This window comes from Oncorhynchus mykiss, chromosome 27 (assembly GCF_013265735.2).
Source record: "Oncorhynchus mykiss isolate Arlee chromosome 27, USDA_OmykA_1.1, whole genome shotgun sequence".
In the NCBI taxonomy this organism is placed as follows: domain Eukaryota; kingdom Metazoa; phylum Chordata; class Actinopteri; order Salmoniformes; family Salmonidae; genus Oncorhynchus; species Oncorhynchus mykiss.
This window is the reverse complement of record NC_048591.1, coordinates 19,825,814-19,844,565: the sequence shown is the minus strand read 5'-3', so window position 1 is coordinate 19,844,565 and position 18,752 is coordinate 19,825,814. Positions and strand designations below refer to the sequence as shown.

The window sequence follows — 18,752 nt, the reverse complement described above, 5'->3', positions numbered from 1 at the left end:
TCTCACTCTCTTTCTCTTCCTTAGTCTCTCTTTTTCTCTTTCTCCCTGTCTCTCTCTCTTTCTGTCTCTCTCACTGTGTACTTTAAAAGATAAGTCTTCCCTGAATCAATGCAAATGTCTGGCAGACATGAGGGGGGTGGGAAGGAGGGGGTCTCTCCTTCTGTCTCTCCCTCTCGCTCTCCTTCCCTCTCTCTTTCTCTTCTCTCCCTCTTCTCTTCTCTCTCTCTCTGGCAGCAGAGCTTGCTCTGTTGGCAGGAGTCACTAGAATAAAAACAGGAACACCAGACATAGGGGAGGGGAAAAAACGAAGTGATCCATTGAACTGAAAGTCTTTGCCCTCTCTTAATTACGTAGTGTCCCATATCTTTTCTCTTTTTTTCACTTGTTTTTCCTTTTTTTTCTTTCTTCTGTACGTAAAGACCTCTGGTTATTGGTAATTAGCTTGAGGAGAATAAAAACAGCCGATCAGGAGAGGGGTGGTGCATTGTGGAGCGAGATGGCTAACAGAAAGGTTCTATCACTCCTTCATGGATTCTTCTACCTAGCTCTGATTCAGCCCTCACTTCAAGGAGGTAGGTGTGTGCCTAGGTGAACTCAGCCATGACCTCTGCTACCTAGATAGCAGGCTTAGGGTGCAGGTATTTTAGAACAGGTGCAGGTCTGTCTCCGTGTTTCTCTTTACGCTTCTCAGTTGTTACACAGTCACTTTAATCACTCCAACCTATTTGTTGTGTGTGCAGTTCTGCCTATTTCATAAAGTGTATGGTATATTTGTCATGCATGCATTGATATATACTGACCCTGTCTTGTCTGTTTATTTTGTCTACAATCCCTGCTGAAGAAGACCTGTCTAGGAAGCAATTCAGATAACTCATTTCTGGGCATAATTCTCACAAATCCTATGCAAAACCTTTTCTCCATATAAAAGCAAAAATGTTTCTCTCTCAAATACCCTTAAAATGTTTACATCTAAAATATATAGCATAATTCTAACTGAATATTACTTTTGAAAGCTGCGCTTACAGTATGACGATTCAGTAGTCTTTATTCTATCTGACTGTCTGTACAAGTGTCAAAGGTTAGCAACAAGATTTTAAAAACCACAACTTTCCATTGCACTTAAAGTTCAAGATAACAACATTCTGTTCCATTGCATTGCAGATGCACCGCTCACTGTCTCGGTTATGATTAAAAACACAATGGTAATATGCTCCATATTAGCATGTGCTTTGAATTCTTGTAGTTGTGGCTAATATTGTCCAGGTTTTGGACCAGATACAGTATTTATGCCTGCAGGCTTAGCGTGGTTGTTGTGGCATTTTTAGAGAGCATTGTCAATGTCAGCAGATTCAGTGTCTAAATACAGATATCATAACTGTGCTTTATGCAGTCTGGCTCGTTTCTATCCAAGGTACGTATTTCTCTTTTAAGAATTGTAAAGGATTTATATTGAGGATATATAAAAGCTAGTCATTGCGAAAATTTGTGTCACACATGGTAATATTGATCCAATAATTGGATCTCCAGCAATATTTTCAACTTGATTTTATTTGATGACTTAAACAACAACATAATAGCTTAAATTTAAAAGTGAAATGAAAGGATTGTGGAGGTTATAAAACAAACATAAATTGTATTTAATTTATACGATATCAGATAAAGCAGGAGGAACTGGCCAAAAACGGGCTTGTGTTGGAAGTGCTCTTCAGGAGGAGTGAACTATAAAAGATGTAGTCATCATCCTACACTTATAAATACAGAAATCTAAGCGACCTGGCTTAGTACAAAGTAACGTATGTTTGGTTTCTAGACAGGACAGTTTCCAACAGGTTTCAGTGTTTTTGAGTGTGAGTGAAATCAGGGGCATATTCATTACGCTGATTCTGTGGCAAAACAGAAGCAAACGGAACGAAACAGGGAGGGACCTAACTGAATTTGTCCAATAGAAACTCTCATTTTGCTCTGTTTGCTTCCGTTTGGTTCTAAAAACGGTAAACGGTTTCCGTCAGGCCCCGGAGGGGAGTTGTCTGTGTAGCTAGCCAGTGTAATGTAAAGCCCAGTCCCTTACAGTACTACAGCATGTCAGTGTGCATGAGAGGGTCGCTCTTCTCAGTCAGCTACAGTACATCATGTAGAATTGACCAATAATGAATTCCCAATAATGAATTCCCAATAATGAATTCCCATGTGAATTCCCAATAATGAATTCCCATGTGAATTCCCATTCTTCTGTTCCACAGCACTTTTAAAGATGTATTTTTTTCCCTCAAAATAATGAAATCATCTTCTGTTCCCCAGCTGTTAGTGTCTGAGTCCAAGCTATTATTCTCTCTAAACTGTGTCAGATGGAGTTATAGATGGTGGAGCTGATACAGTCCATATTAAAACCCATGACTGGAATATTTTGCCCTTATATAGTCTTATATTTAACTGTATCTTAATCGGTGGCTGGATGTGCAATGTTAATAAGTGTGATGGAAGTATATGGTCAAACTTAATTGAGGTGATGCATCATAAACTCTACATACAGTAATGCATCATTAATGTGACATGTCAGACACCTGTTATAACCACCTTATGACAAATTCATCTCATTTTGACACGACATAAGCATTTCTGATGCTTGATACATAGGTTGGAAAAACCACAAAGTAACGTGAAAACCTATCTCCTTTTTATTAGACTTTATTGGATAGCAAGTTAACTTGCATGTCAATAGAAACCCCATTCTCCTGTTAAGCACCTCTGATATTTGAAAGCGGATCTCTTAGATAAGATATTTACTCATCTAATATTGTGTTTTCCCTTTTTGCCCTCACAGCAGTTTTCTTCAAACTCTTCTTTGCACTGACCTAAACCGGTGAGCCAATTGCCTCGTCCGAAACAAACAGAGCTCAGTTCAGCTTTCGAGAGCAGCTCAGCTCAGGCAGAATGTACAGCGTACAGATGGAGGAGCCAGCGAATATCAATATTGGCTTAGGAGCCAAACTTTGATCTTCAGTGAATATAAAATCCATCCCTATCAAAGTTGTTTTGAGGTGCTGAAACCAGCTCCATCTGTCTCCCTGTGAGTGGAAGGTTAAGAAACCACTCTCTATCTCGTTCCAAATAAGTGTCAATTATCTGAAAGAAATGCAAACCCCATTAACACCCAATCTCCTTTTTAAGAGGGTTCGGCACCGGAAAAAAAAACTCTGCTTGCTCATACTTTGGACAGTTATCATGAGAATGGGATTGGAGACTGTTTTCTTGTGAGTGTAAATGAGTTATGATGCATGAGGGAAAGTCAGGAAAGGAGTTGGTTAATAAATATGCAGCTTGTCAGTATAACTCTGTCTGGTATCCCTGAGCAGGTACTGTACTGTGGCAGACTGCTGCTCTGTCTTACTTCAAGTTTTTTTTAAACATTCCCACAAACAAACACCATCTGTCAGACGAATAGATTGAGGATGGGATGTTATTCTGATCAAAATAAATCTGAGGAGGACAGCTGGGGTTAAGTGGCCTCTTCCTCAAAGACACAGTCCCAAATGGCACCCTAGTTCCTACATAGTGCATTACTTTTGGGCCCTTGTCAAAAGTACTGAACTATAAAGGGCATAGGGTTCCATTTGGGATGCACCCTAGTCTGACTAAATTGAATGCAGAGACTACAGTTGAATAAAGATCTCTCTGTATGACTGCCTGCTCTGAGCACATTCTGTTTGATGTAAATTAGCTAATTATCTTTTCATTAATGGCGTTTCCTGTGGTATCCACTTCCATCATATGTTTACCTTGAAGTGTCTGGATAGTATGAGGCTTGTGAAGGAAAGACCAAACATTCTGTCAGCTTCCAATCCTACTGCCAATCCCCTCTGAGAATAATAACTATCCTGGCCTTCGACAAACTCTTCTCTCACCCATACTTTTCTGTACTTAGTCACACAAAGTAATGTAATCAGAGTTTGTTCACTCTTCTGCATGTTAAATTGCCAAGAAGGGTATCAGATGTCAGTGTTTCATTTCACACCTCAGTGTACTATGTTACTTTAGTCCAGGCAACTCCATTCAATGACGGATTTCAAAAACCGTGCCAGAGTCATTAGTTTCTGTTTTATGACAAACACTGTTAATGACATAACCCTGACAAGCATGCAGAGGCCTGCAGAGGATTAAAAATAACAAAAGTTCCACCGACTCTGTTCATTTCCTTCCAGCCAGTCTCAATAGAATTAAAAGCCTGAGTCGGTTAGATTTGTCCTGCATGCAGTGCTGCCTGGATGCCCTGGAAGCCAGTTTGCCTCTTTTGGCGTTGACGCTCAGGCCTTCAGGACTTCAGAGGATTCTAATCCATTAGTTCTCTCCGTCAATGACACTCTCCTGGCCGCAGTTGAAGGTGAAGGAAATCATGGCAGATCGAATGGCACACCTCGCCTGTCAGTCGGGCAGACTGGTGATGAATTGCCCTGGCTTGCTGTGTTGTGTCGCCCCTGCTTTACCACTGGTTGGGTTGGTAGATTCCCAATCTGATTATCTCAACTCTGCTCTACTTTGTTGAGCTTTGCAGCAGCTCTCTGGTTCTTTATTGGAGACGTGTGTTTGTGAGCGAACCACCTTTCTGGGCTTAATCCCTTTGTATGAGGTGGGTTGCCAGGAAGGGATAACAGGATTAAATTGACACCCTGGTGTCTCGTGGCCCGTTGGCAGAGGGGCTACTGCTCAGTGCCATGGGGCACCTACTTAGGGGAAGACTTAAAAGTAATATGATCGGATCACATCTTCTTCAAAACTGAAACAACTGAATCCACTTAAAACTATTAACAGTAAAAAAATGACGTTTTAGACTCTTTAGAGGAATGGATACACCATCTGCATTATACCTTGATTGGGACTTGAGTAGTGTTCAAAGGGAGGGTATATTACTGCTAACTTTCTAAGTCTACCAGTAAATTACCAGACATTTTGTATCTTTCAAGGATTTTATGTAATTGGTCGCAAGACATCTAGTGGCCCTTTTGGGTACTTCAGATTATCACAGGTGTCTGTAATTATCTCTGGCCCTCTGTGTTGCCTTTTCACACATCAAATATATAAAATTATAAAATAAGATATATGTATTTTTTTATAGAATAACAAAGCTGTAAAACATTTTCCTAAATATCAACTTAGTGAATATCATTGGTGTTTAATATGAGTTCAGCATGAAATGTCATTTATATATTTTATTTACTTTTTTACTATGTCAATATGTCTTTGTTGTTAATGTTTTGGCACCAAACTGGTGGCAGTTGTGAAACAAGTCAATTGTTGATTAGATTATTTTTTATTTATTCATTAGGCTAAGTGTTACCACTCATGTACAATATGGGAAAAATGCAAAAATGTTCAAGTATAAATTACCAAAGTTACAATAGATTGCCATACATTATTTGTTAATAACCAAAATTACTGAATGTTCCGGTACCTTTGGTAAATTACCGGTACCTTTGCGCAACCCTGGTCTTGAGTTACACTCTGAGAACCAGGCCGTGTGTACAATGTTGCTCCATGACCCCTTTCAGCGCTGGAGTGAGCAGGGGCTCCTGGAGATAAGACTCTCATTCTGCTGTGTTTATTCATTACTCTCACACACTCACTGGCAGGACTGTTAACTGCTCTGACATTCTCTCCATCTTTGGCAGTTTTATATTAAAACATGCTCTCTCACTACTGCACTTTCTCTCCCGAAGCCATTTTAGAACAGGATATTGCGGCTGGGAAATCACTTATCCAAACATCTGAAGCGCTTACAGAACATGTAGCATGGAGTGATTACTTACACGCTGGTTATAGATTCTGAGCATCACAATTTTTTGTAACTATGAGTGTTGTAGAAACCAAACCAGATTTGGGATGGATGAGTTGTTTTAATAGACGCATATTTCAAAAGGAGAGCACTGGAAATGTCCAGGCTGTACCATAGCTCCCTGACTGTTCTGTACGCAACACACACTTTTATTATGTGTGTCTACAGTATGTAACACAGATGGGATGTTTAATGCAACCCACTTACAAATGTATGTCTGACGTTATACTATTTATGCTTTAACATGCTCACTACTGTAATGTCACAGGTTGATCGTAAAGACTTGACATGAAATCTTCGGGAAAAAATACTACAACATTACACAGCACTGCCATAATCACTGCCCATAAGTCCTTACCGTGGTGAGGGAACAAGCATTGTTACATGGTTTGTTTATGACCATGGTTTCGGTTGTGGGTAAATGTCAACCACACAAGAATCTCCCTGGAGATGTTTGGTCTGCTGGCAACTGGTGCTAAATGCTCAACAATGAAGCATACTTAGTTAACCCAGATGATTCATTCCGACCAGACTGAACAGTACAGTGAGTAGCAGGCCCGGCCCCCAAACCTGGGTTCAAATAGTGTTCCAAATAATTTACAATACCTTAGCTGGGCTTGATTGAGCATGCCTTTTGCAATGGAATCAATAGCATTTAGTATTTTATTGGGATCCCCAATTAACGGCTGCTAAGGCAACGGCTACTCTTCCTGGGCTCCAAACAGGAAACAAAACAACAAATAAAATACATAATATGCATAACACTAAATAATACTACATAATACTACATAATACTACATAATACTCAGATGTCTCCTGCCTTATGATCCATTCTGGCTAACAGAAACAAAGGCTTGTGCAAGGCCAGCCGCCTACATAAGACAATATATAATACAGTGAAAATTACAATTCAAAATATATCAACATGTCTGTGTCTCTTCACAGTTACCATTCTGCCGTAACGGTGTACTTTTATCTGATTTTTAATCTGGTTTTTTTGCTAGCTTGAGTTACCTGGGCTGGCAGAGAGTTTTATGTAGTCATCGCTCTATTTAATACTATGCGTTTCTCTGTTCTGGACCTGGGAACTATGATTGCATGTCTTGTGTGGTACCGATGAGTGTCCGAACTGTGTGCCAACTACTTGAGCAGACATTCCGGTACCTTCAACACATCAACACCTTGCACAAAGACCAAAAGTGATGCAGTCAATCTCTCCTCAACTTTGAGCCAGGAGAGATCACCTGCATGTTACTGACATTTGCCCCGAGTGTAAATCTAAATGCTGCTCTGTTCTGGACCAACTGCAATTTACCTACACTACCGTTCAAAGGTTTGGGGTCACTTAGAAATGTCCTTGTTTTTGAAAGAAAAGCACATTTTTGAAAGAAAAGCAAATGGATTAAAAATACAGTGTAGATATTGTTAATGTTGTAAATGACTATTGTAGCTGGAAACAGCTGATTTTTTATGGAATGTCTACATAGGCACACAGAGGCCCATTATCAGCAGCCATCACTCCTGTGTTCCAATGGCACGTTGTGTTAGCTAATCCAAGTTTAGCGTTTTAAAAGGCTAATTGATCATTAGAAAACCCTTTTGCAATTATGTAGGTAGGTAGGTAGGTAGGTTCTGTCTCAGCCAAGAGACACTGGAAGGCTGAAAATTAGTGGCGATTATGAGATCAGAATTCTGCCTCCATTTAAAACAGTCTGTATGTCGTTTGTTTATTTGACTTTGCATACTTTACATTTATGCTCTGCTCCACAGATGTGTGTGTCAGATAGGCTGGTGCCTTGAGTTCTGTAGGAGGGAGGGGAGGGGAGGGGAGGGGAGGGGAGGGGAGGGGAGGGGAGGAAGAGAGGCAGGGAGTTCTCTGTCATCAAAATGTACTCTTTTCACACTTTCCTTTCTTTGACCCACCTCCCCCCTCCCTTTTCTCGCTAAATGTTTTGGAAAATATAATGCTAAAATGTGACAAAATGTAGGCCAGACGCAACATGTCCGATAGCTGTGGATGCTTAGTACCAGGAACGAGGGAGTCTGCTCCAATCTGCTCTGCTGCACTGCTCTGTAGATCTTGGTCTCAGGATGTCAGCCTCCTTTTTCACTGCAGTCAGAATAGGAAGGCTGATATTAAGAGAACCTTCTGGGAAGGAGGGTGACCTGGGCCTGCTGCTGGCCGCACAAGCTTTAACAGACACAGACACACTTTCATTTATAGGAGGGATGGATGGTGTGATGAATAAACAGATGGAAGGTGTTAATTCCGTAAATGGCAGGTTTCTGGAACACTCCAAACATATTTAGACACAGTTTATTTAAGCCTGAACCAGTATCTGGGCAAAGAAAGAGATGACGAATATGACAAGTTTCCTCTCTAGCCCACACTCTTAGTAAAAATGGTCCCAGAAGGGTTCTCAGCTGTCCCCATAGGATAACTCTTTTTGGTTCCAGCTAGAAACCCTTTTGGTTGCAGGGAGAAATATTTTGAGTTCCATGTAGAATCCTATGTGTAAAGGGTTCTACATAGTACACAAAAGTGTTGTACCTGGAACCAGTTTCTCTGCCCAGATACTGGTTCTCCTATGGGGACAGCCGAAGAACCCTTTTAGGTTTTTAGATAACTATCGTCATTTACCACTGTTATGTACCGCCCAAAAAAGTTCTAAATAAAAATTGACAAGCAACTGAAAAAATGATTTGTCTGGAAAGAATCTGTATTGTTTTTGACCGAGTGTGCATGCGCCAAATCCACCTCATCGGCGCCTCCGATAAAATCAGTCATTACTTCCATGTACAGGTTGGCTGATCCAGCAGCAGTACAGTATCCCGAAAGATCATTCATTTTATCACTTACAGCAGTGGATGAATGTCATATCAACCTGTCGTTTCATGCGCTACACGTAATGCAATCATATTTCATGTAATTACAATGCCTTCAGAAAGTATTCATACATTCTTACGGTTGTTAGTGTTTTTTGCAGAGACACGTAATTCCTGTCCGATAGGGTTTTCCATGGAGGTTATGGGAAGTCTTCCCAGATGAATGACTCTGACATTGTCATGGAATTCTGCTCTGACGGCATGTGGCAAAACGCTGTCTCCACATGAGAGTAATTTGGCACTCATGTGCAAAGTCAACAACATCCCAAAATGGCCCCCAAAAACGTATTGAACCCAATTATTTGTTTTGTTTTGTGTATTTAACACCGACAGAGAAATATCTAATTATATCTCCGTTTTGAAGTGTTCTTCACATTAAACTGGGAAAGTGATGTTAAAATGTGATTCTAAGACAGTTCTCCAAGGTCATTAGAAAGCATTTTACTGTTAAACATCAGTGCATAAAATGATGACAGACATGAATGATTTTAGATAAATACACTAATTGAAGTGTGGAAACCTGAGCAGTAGATCACACTTTTGGGAATAGCTCATAGCATTGTATTGAGGAATCTGAAAGAAATGTGTAACTGCTTAGTTTAAAAAATGCTTTATGGCGTGCTTATTTTATTTCTCATTGTTAAACCCTGACTAATCAACAAAATGTGATATGGAGACATGTCCATCTGATTTGTAGAGGTGTGTATTTTATGTATGGTCTGGGAAGAAATGAAATGTGCCTCAGTGAAGGCCCAAGGTTACGCTAATCATAGCCTGCAGTAAAAATATGGCCCAATAATTGTTGTTTATTTTTTCAATTCCAGTTGGTTTAAATAGCTCGACATCATTTGTCTTACGTTCAAGGAAAAGGGAATAGAAGAAAACACGCCAGTCTGATCATTGCTGTCAAATACTCATAGGATCCATTTTTTATTACACATTGACTAAATCAACTGGAGTTAAGGTACATCATTCATTGTATAATTAATTTAATTCACAAACTGTTTTTTTTTTGGTGATATACTGTACCTTCAGAAAGTATTCATACCCCTTGACTTTTTCCATATTTGTTGTGTTACAGCCTGAATTCAAAATCGATTAAATATATTTTTTGGGTCACCCATCTACACTCAATACCCCATAATGACAAAGTCAACATTTTTGCAAATGTATTGGAAATTAAGTACAGAAATATCTAATTGACATAAGTATTCACACCCCTGAGTCAATGGCAGCGGTTACAGCTGTGAGTCTTTCTGGGTAAGTTTCTAAGAGCTTTGCACACCTGGATTGCATAAAATTTGCATTTTATAATTTGTATAATTCTTCAATCTCTGTCAAATTGGTTGTTGATCATTGCTGGACAGCCATTTTCAAGTCTTGCCATAGATTTTCAAGTTAATTTCAGTCAAAACTGTAACTAGGTCAATTAGGAACATTCAATGTCGTCTTGGTAAACAACTCCAGTCTATATTTGGCCTTGTGTTTTAGGTTATTGTCCTGCTGAAAGGTGAATTTGTCTCCCAGTGTCTGTTGGAAAGCAGACTGAACCAGGTTTTCCTCTTGTTCCTGTACTTAGCTTTATTCTGGTTCCTTTTATCCCCCAAAAACTCCCCAGTCCTTGCCAATGACAAGCATACCCATAACATGATGCAGCCACTAGCATGCTTTAAAATATGAAGAGCGGTACTCGGTGATGTCTTGTGTTGGATTTGCCCCAAACATAATGCTTTGTATTCAATTCTGCAGTTTTACTTTAGTGCCTTATTGCAAACAGGATGCATGTTTTGGAATATTTTCATTAATTTAGGTTACTATTGTGGAGTAACTGCAATGTTGTTGATCCATCCTCAGTTTTTCTCCCATCTCAGGAATTAAACTCTGTAACTGTTTTAAAGTCACCATTGTCCTCATGGTCAAATCCCTGAGTGGTTTCATTCCTCTCAGGCAACTGAATTAAGAAGGATGCCTGTGTCTTTCTGACGGCACTATAGATTAAGTAGACAATATAGGGTACAATTTTATAGTGATCTTTCCGAAGAGGTGAATTTGGCATGTGCGCACTTGGTCAAAACAATATATTATTTCCAGACAATACATTTTTCCGGTTGCTTGTACATTTAGAACTTTTTGGGAAGTTCATACCGGGCATGATGGCAGTGAATTACGTTATTTGTTAATTAACAAACTTATTTTGCCATTATAAAGCTTGCAGAGGTGTCTAATGGGAAATTAATGGTAGCTAACTGGACTGGAGAGGAGACTCGTCATATTCATTGTCTACTCCTCTCCCCAGATACTTGTTCAGGCTTAGCCTAAAGATCTCTGAAAGCTCTCAGAGCCAGAGGTTGGAGACGGGAGAGGAGTCGTAATGGTTCACTAAGGTTTTAACAAGTGGTGGGGAGTACTAGCAATTAGCTAAGTGTTTCCGTGCGACTTTGGATTGGAGAACAAGTTCTGCTCTATTAAATCACTAATTGTTTGCCATCCAGTCATTACAGTTCATTTTTTTGCTTTACAACTTTGCAATAAACTCGGGCCTAATAGGCCTGCATAGGTTTTCAATGAACAGACCATCAGACACACAGGCTTGTAAAAGAGGTTTTCAGTTGTATTCGGCTCTCGAGTTATGGATTTGTTTGGTCTGGTTTTATTAAAATTCATGGCCAGCTAATGGTTGGTAAACATGTCAGTGCTTATTCCTCTGGCTGATACTCAAACTGTAAACTAAGCAGAGCAAAAACGCCCTATAGAGTTAAATCTGTTCGCTTGAGTCTCGTGGACAAAACGAGCCCATTCAACTTGAACTCAAAACAATCGGAACAATGTTATTGACTAACGGAGGATGCCAAAACATCGTTCAACATTCTAGACTAAATAAAATGTTTTTTCCAGTGCCTCAGAGGTAAGGCAGATCCGTTTCATGGGAAACCATGAAATCGTGTGCTTTTGTTTCTCCCATGTTTGGCTTATAAACTATATAGATTGCTAATGCAGAATATTGCATGTTATGTTCACAGTGAAGACCAGATAGAAACTACTTTACCACCCATATGGGATTTAAATCAGGTTACTGGTAACTTTATGGTTACTTATACTGAACAAAAATATAAACGTAACATGTAAAGTGTTAAAGATCCCAGAAATGTTCCATAGACACTAAAAGCTTATTTCTCTCAAATTTTGTGCACAAGTTTGTTTACATCCCTTAAATTTAGCATTTCTCCTTTGCCAAGATAATCCATCCACCTGACAGGTGTGGCATATCAAGAAGCAGATTAAACAGCATGATCATTACACAGGTGGACCTTGTGCTGGGGGCAATAAAAGGCCACTCTAAAATGTGCAGTTTTGTCACACAACACCGATGTCTCAAGTTTTTAGGGAGCGTGCAATTATCATGCTGACTGCACGGATGTCCACCAGAGCTGTTGCCAGGGAATTTAATGTTCATTTCTGTACCATAAGTCGCCTCAAACATAGTTTTAGAGAATTTGGCAGTACGTCCAACCGCCCTCACAACCGCAGACCACGTGTAACTACGCCAGCCCAGGACCTCCACATCCGCCTTCTTCACCTGCGGGATCGTTTGAGACCAGTCACCCAGAGAGCTGATTGAAACCGAGGAGTATTTCTGTCTGTAATAAAGCCCTTTTGTGGGGAAAAACTCATTCTGATTGGCTGTGCCTGGCTCCCCAGTGGATGGGCCTGGCTGCCAAGTGGCTGGGCCTATGCCCTCCAAGGCCCACCCATGTCTGCACCCCTTCCCAGTGCCTAATTGATTTATTTCTATTGACTGATTTATATAAACTGTAACTCAGTAAAATCGTTGAAATTGTTGCATGTTGCATTCTAACTCTGCCAGTCTCTTTTGCCTCTGGAATGACCTACAAAGACATGCATTCCAAAAGACTCCCATGATCAAAAAATTCTTAGAGAACACTTTGAGTTTGAGCTCGACAGTGATAAGAAATCAATGACTTGATACTGTAAGTCAGCATAGTTCACATTTCTTAGCTCAGGTCAATGAATACCTAATTGGGTTGGTTCTTGTGAACCCAGTGCCCCTTACTGGGTTCCGCCCTGCCCAGTAGTATGGTGGGGTAGCTACAGTACAGTAGTTACGATATGATGGGCTTATGACCAGGGGAAAATTGGAGCAGGCACTACATTCACTCCATCTGCCCTCCCTCTCAACCCTGGGACAGGAAATCCTCCCTTTGATTGTGAAATGAGAGTCTGTCAGGTTGGGTTGAAGTGGAGAACAATCATTCCACCCTGCTGGTAAAGTACAGGACACTACCTGGGGGCTCTGTCATGGAGCTGGCAAGGCATCCACTGAGCTGAGGAAGGAGGGTGGAACACAAACACACACTCATATAGCCAAATAGACTGGAGTGGACATTTTTTACTATTTTCTACATTGTATAATAACAGTAAAGACATCCAAACTGTGAAATAACACATAAGGAATCATGTAGTAACCCAAAAAGTGTTCAATCACAATATTTTAGATTCTTCAAAGTAGCCACCCTTTGCCTTGGTGACAGCTTTGCACACTCTTGGTATTCTCTCAACCATCTCCACCTGGAAGGCTTTTCCAACAGTCCTGAAGGATTTCCCACATATGCTGAGTACTTGTTGGCTGCTTTTCCTTCAATCTGCGGTCCAACTCATCCCAAACCATCTCAATTGGGCTGAGTTCGGGAGGTTGTGGAGGCCAAGTCATCTGATGCAGCACTCAGTCACTCTCCTTCTTGAACAAATAGCCCTTACACAGCCTGGAGGTGTGTTGGGTCATTGTCCAGTTGAAAAACAAAGGCTAGTCAAGCTCAAACCAGATGAGATAGTGTATTGCTGCAAAATGCTGTGGTAGCCATGCTGGTTAAGTGTGCCTTGATGTCTAAATACAGTGCCTTGCGAAAGTATTCGGCCCCCTTGAACTTTGCGTCCTTTTGCCACATTTCAGGCTTCAAACATAAAGATATAAAACTGTATTTTTTTGTGAAGAATCACTTGTTGTTGATTCTTCACAAAAAAATACAGTTTTATATCTTTATGTTTGAAGCCTGAAATGTGGCAAAAGGTCGCAAAGTTCAAGGGGGCCGTATACTTTCGCAAGGCACTGTAAATCACAGAAAGTGTCACCAGCAAAGCACCCCCACACCATCATACCTCCTCCTCCATGCTTCACGGTGGGAACCACACATGCGGATAGCATCCGTTCACCTACTCTGTGTCTCACAAAGACATGACGGTTGGAACCAAACATCTCAAATTTGGACTCATCAGACCAAAGGACAGATTTCCACCGGTCTAATGTCCATTGCTTGTGTTTCTTGGGCCAAGCAAGTCTTCTTATTGGTGTTCTTTAGTAGTGGTTTCTTTGAAGGCCTGATTCATGCAGTCTCCTCTGAACAGTTGATGTTGAGATAAGTCTGTTACTTGAAATCTGTGAAGAGTTTATTTGGGCTACAATCTGAGGTACAGTTAACTCTAATGAAATGATCCTCTGCAGCAGAGGTAACTCTGGGTCTTCCTTTCCTGTGGCGGTCCTCATGAGAGCCAATTTCATCATAGCGCTTGATGGTTTTAGCGACTGCACTTGAAGAAACTTTCAAAGTTCTTGAAATTTTTCGCATTGACACCTTCATGTCTAAAAGTAATGATGGGCTGTCGTTTCTCTTTGCTTATTTGAGCTGTTCTTGCCATAATATGGACTTTGTCTTTTACCAAATAGGGCTATCTTCTGTACACCACCCCTAACTTGTCACAACACAACTGATTGTCTCAAATGCATTAAATGTGTTATTTCATAGTTTTGATATCTTCACTATTATTCTACACTATTATTCTACAATGTAGAAAATAGTAAAAAATTAAGAAAAACCCTTGAATGAGTAGGCGTATCCAACCTTTTGACTGGTAATGTACATCATCCTCAGAGTATGCAGTCATTTTGCGAAACTTTGTACACTCAGAAAAAAGGGTTCCAAATAGGTTCTTTGACTGTCCCCACTTTTTAGTTCCAGGTAGAACCCTTTTTTGGTTCCAGGTAAAACTCTTTTGAGTTCCATGTAGAACCCTCTGTGTAAAAGGTTCTAGATTGCACCTTTTTTTCTAAGAGTGTAATGCTGTGCCCTGGACAGCCCTCTCTGACCATTCAGCCATGTGCACATTTTCCTCTTATTTCCCTTAGGACCTTGAGCCTTGTCTGTTTAGCAAGTTCTTACTACTCAGCCAGTCATTAAGACCACAAGGCCAAACTGTAAGGAAACCCGATCGCCTCTTCTTCCCATCATCCAACTCCCTCACCGTCTCAATTAAGAGCAGTTGGGCTAGAGAGCATCCTCTCTCTGATCTGTCTCAGACCGCTTCAACTGTGAGCTCATTTGTTTTCCAAGGACACGACCGCCAAACTCTTTCAAATAAACCATCACTCAAACCGACCCCTATTTACACTCCTAAGCATTGTGTTTTTAAAACAACATGCACCGTCATAAAAACCATGTTAAGAATTCTAGCTTCATAGCATAACCATACAAATCCCTGATGGCATGTACTAAGTTTGATTGAGAATAGATGTTCTCTGTTAAACAAAAACAGACCAGATAGACTAAATATTTTCCCTTTCTGCTAATCAGATTTTGGTATGCGATTTGGGGGATTTATGTGAATATGACTGACTCTGTTGTCCTCGCTAACCTCTCTGTCCAGATGAGTGACTCAGTGTGGTCTTCGGCAGGCACAGTGTCATGCTTCAGTGCAGATTTTCACAGTTTACTTTCCACCAGAAACACGACTACATGAGCTGAATTATTAATGTGCTTTGTTCCATTTCTTCATAGCTTTCTTTGGCTGGGGGATGCCACAAGTCTCCCCTTTTGTATTCCTCTCTCTCTCTCTCTTTCTCTTTCTCTTTCTCTTTCTCTTTCTCTTTCTCTTTCTCTTTCTCTCTCTCTCTCTCTCTCTCTCTCTCTCTCTCTCTCTCTCTCTCTCTCTCTTTCTCTTTCTCTCTTTCTCTTTCTCTCTCTCTCTCTCTCTCCCTCTCTCTCTCTCTCTGTCTCTCTCTGTCTCTGTCTGTCTGTCTCTCTCTGTCTCTGTCTGTCTGTCTGTCTCTCTCTCTTTCTCTCTCTCACTCTCGCTCTGTCTCTCTCTTTCTCTCTCTCGGTCTCTCTCTTTCTCTCTCTCGGTCTCTCTCTGTCTGTCTGTCTCTCTCTTTCTCTCTCTGTCTCTGTCTGTCTCTCTCTCTCTCTCTCTCTCTCTCTCTGTCTCTCTCTGTCTCTCTCTCTGTCTCTGTCTCTCTTTCTCTCTCTTTCCTTTTCTCTCTTTCTCTATTATAATTCACTCTCTTTTCTAACACACACACCTCTCCCCGTCTCTTTTTCTCTCTCTCCCTTATTCTTTCTTTACAGTTAGAGGGTTCTTACAGTATATTTCCGAATCCTGTAGCCTGTAGGAGACAAACATTCTTGCTGATTCCCTTGTTGAGTAGCACTGACGTATCACTTGCTAAAGTTCTCCTAGTGGCTGAGAGAGAGAGAACATTGATGTGGCAATGGTGGCAGTAAACGTTTTACAATGTCACAGCATGTTACGTAAAACCATGGCCAAACCTCCCTCTATGCACTAAAATGTTCCTTGTTCCTCCAACTGCAGTACCTCATCTCAATGCTTGCTTAAAACAATGCATTTTTTGATAATCCGACTTTGCCTTGACCTCTTACTGTTCCGTAGTTTCGTCATGGGTTTGAGTATTGGTCATGACTGAGGTTTGGAATATAGTCATTTAAAAACTACGGATTACAGTCTAAATGTTGGACCATTAGATTAGTGTCATGAAGTCATACAGAGCTGTCACTGACCAGGTATGTTACCGCTCTGTCTCTCCAGGTGTGTACGTGCCGGCTGGTGCTGGAGTTGGAGCAGGAGGTGCTGGACCAGGTGCTGGTCTCTACCCAGGTAATATATCAGCTACCTACGACTGCACAGCGCAACTCATTACACAACATGTCTCTTTAGATAGAAGTACAGTGACACACACACGCACTCATAAAGCAGATTTTTGTGACTATGCTCATCTGTATGACACGATCTCAAAGATAATCATCAAACATCCACAACCCATCTAAAAACAGCACTTTCAAAAATACACTCATTCACAGCGCTACACTGTGACTACACAAAATGTAGTCAGCGTTACTGATTGGGATATAGCTAGCTATATCCCAATCCTTTCCCTTCGGAAAGTATTCAGACCCTTTGACTTTTCCCACATTTTTCAGCAATCTACACACAATACCCCCCATAATGACAAAGCAAAAACAGGTTTTCGAAATGTCTGCAAATTGATATATATTTTTTAACAGAAATACGGTATTTCCATAACTATTCAGACCCTTTGCTATGAGACTTGAAATTGAGATGTTTCTACAACTTGATTGGAGTCCACCTGTGGTAAATTCAATTGATTGGACATGATTTGGAAAGGGACACACCCGTCTATATAAGGTCCCACAGTTGACAATGCATGTCAGAGCAAAAACCAAGCCATGAGGTCGAAGGAATTGTCCGTAGGGCTCCGAGACAGGATTGTGTCGAGGCACAGATCTGGGGAAGGGTACCAAAAATTGAAGGTCCCCAAGAACACAGTGGCCTCCATCATTCTTAAATGGATGAAGTTTGGAACCACCAAGACTCTTCCTAGAGCTGGCTGCCCGGCCAAACTGAGCAATCGGGGGAGAAGGGCCTTGGTCAGGGAGGTGACCAAGAACCAAATGGTCTTTCTGACAGAACTCTAGAGTTCCTCTGTGGCAATGAGGGAACTTTACAGAAAGACAACCATCTCTGCAGCACTCCACCAATCAGGCCTTCATGGTAGAATGGCCAGACACCATAATTTAATAATAGTAGACGGCGCTACTGTACATTTAGGCCTACTTGTAAACGAAGCCCAACCGCCTGGTGTCTATCCTTCTGGTTGAAGACATCAGTGACTGAACTGTAAAACTCCTCCCTGTTGGCCCTCAGTTTTAAAAGTCTCTCGGTCTCGATGATGGCAAGGGATGAGAGTTGTTCTTGATCAGGTTCCCTTTCAGCGCAGAAAATGTCCTCTCAACAGATGTTGTCCACAGAGCCAGTATTTCCATTGATACCACTCAGATTTAAATGATCTTGGTATTATTCTGTCCCTTCCTTTGATGTAAGTCCTTAAGCTCAAGTGTTGGTCTTCCATCCCGTATCACCCCTTGTTTCGCTAGAAAATCAGATGTTTCAGATGCAATGTGTTAGCCATCCTGATCAGCGTACTTTTAGCTAGCAGTAAAATGAACATAAGCACCAAAAGGCAGCAGATGATGTGTGTCATCCATAGACAGAATAGTGCTCTGCCTTTTGCGCTAATATGCATGCGCATTTATTATTAAATGGGACATATTGGGAATGGGATACATGTACAGTACCAGTCAAAAGACAGACCTAGTCAAGGGTTTTTCTTTATTTTTACTATTTTCTACATTGTAGAATAATAGTGAAAACATAAAAACTATGAAATAACACATATGGAATCATGTAGTAACATGTATATTCTTTATTATTCATTTATCATTAATTTTCAAAGGGTAGGACGCCTACCCTGACCACACCCTGACCACACATCACTGATAAAGTAGTACATAATCAATTAAACGGCAGCATGTCTCAATTTCAAAATCAGGTATACAACACACACATAAATATGTATACAACACACACAACATAGATCATATAATGTACCAAATACACCTTTCCTGTTTCCCAGCATACAACACAAAACCCGTACAACTAAATTACTGTAGCATTACGTACTGAAGAAAAAAAAGCACATGTTGGGTCAGTCTATTGCAACCCACAGTTTAACCATTAGCCATGAGCCTGTAGTGTACAGTACTCCATGTCTCCATCTCAACCACAAACCAACCAACGATCACCACTGCACTCCCTCTCCAAACCCACTAAGAGCCCCCCGTGGCTATTGGCTTTCACTAGTGTTCAGCACGTA

At 40.8% G+C, this 18,752-nt stretch overlaps 1 protein-coding gene across 38 annotated transcripts in view; it reads left to right on the top strand.

The window, feature by feature from the left end:
• Positions 1 to 225: 225 nt before the first annotated feature.
• The window catches only part of LOC110507708 (elastin), a 118,147-nt gene continuing 99,620 nt past the window's right edge, over positions 226 to 18,752 (top strand). For 23 of the 38 annotated variants that reach the window (XM_036965341.1, XM_036965358.1, XM_036965357.1 and 20 more), the window contains exons 1-2: positions 227 to 572; positions 16,607 to 16,675. In XM_036965341.1, coding sequence (XP_036821236.1) covers positions 497 to 572; positions 16,607 to 16,675 — 145 coding nt within the window. In that variant the 5' untranslated portion in view covers positions 227 to 496. Of the gene's footprint in view, positions 573 to 16,606; positions 16,676 to 18,752 lie in introns of all 38 variants that reach the window. The other 15 variants (XM_036965328.1, XM_036965355.1, XM_036965353.1 and 12 more) reach the window with 2 other exon arrangements.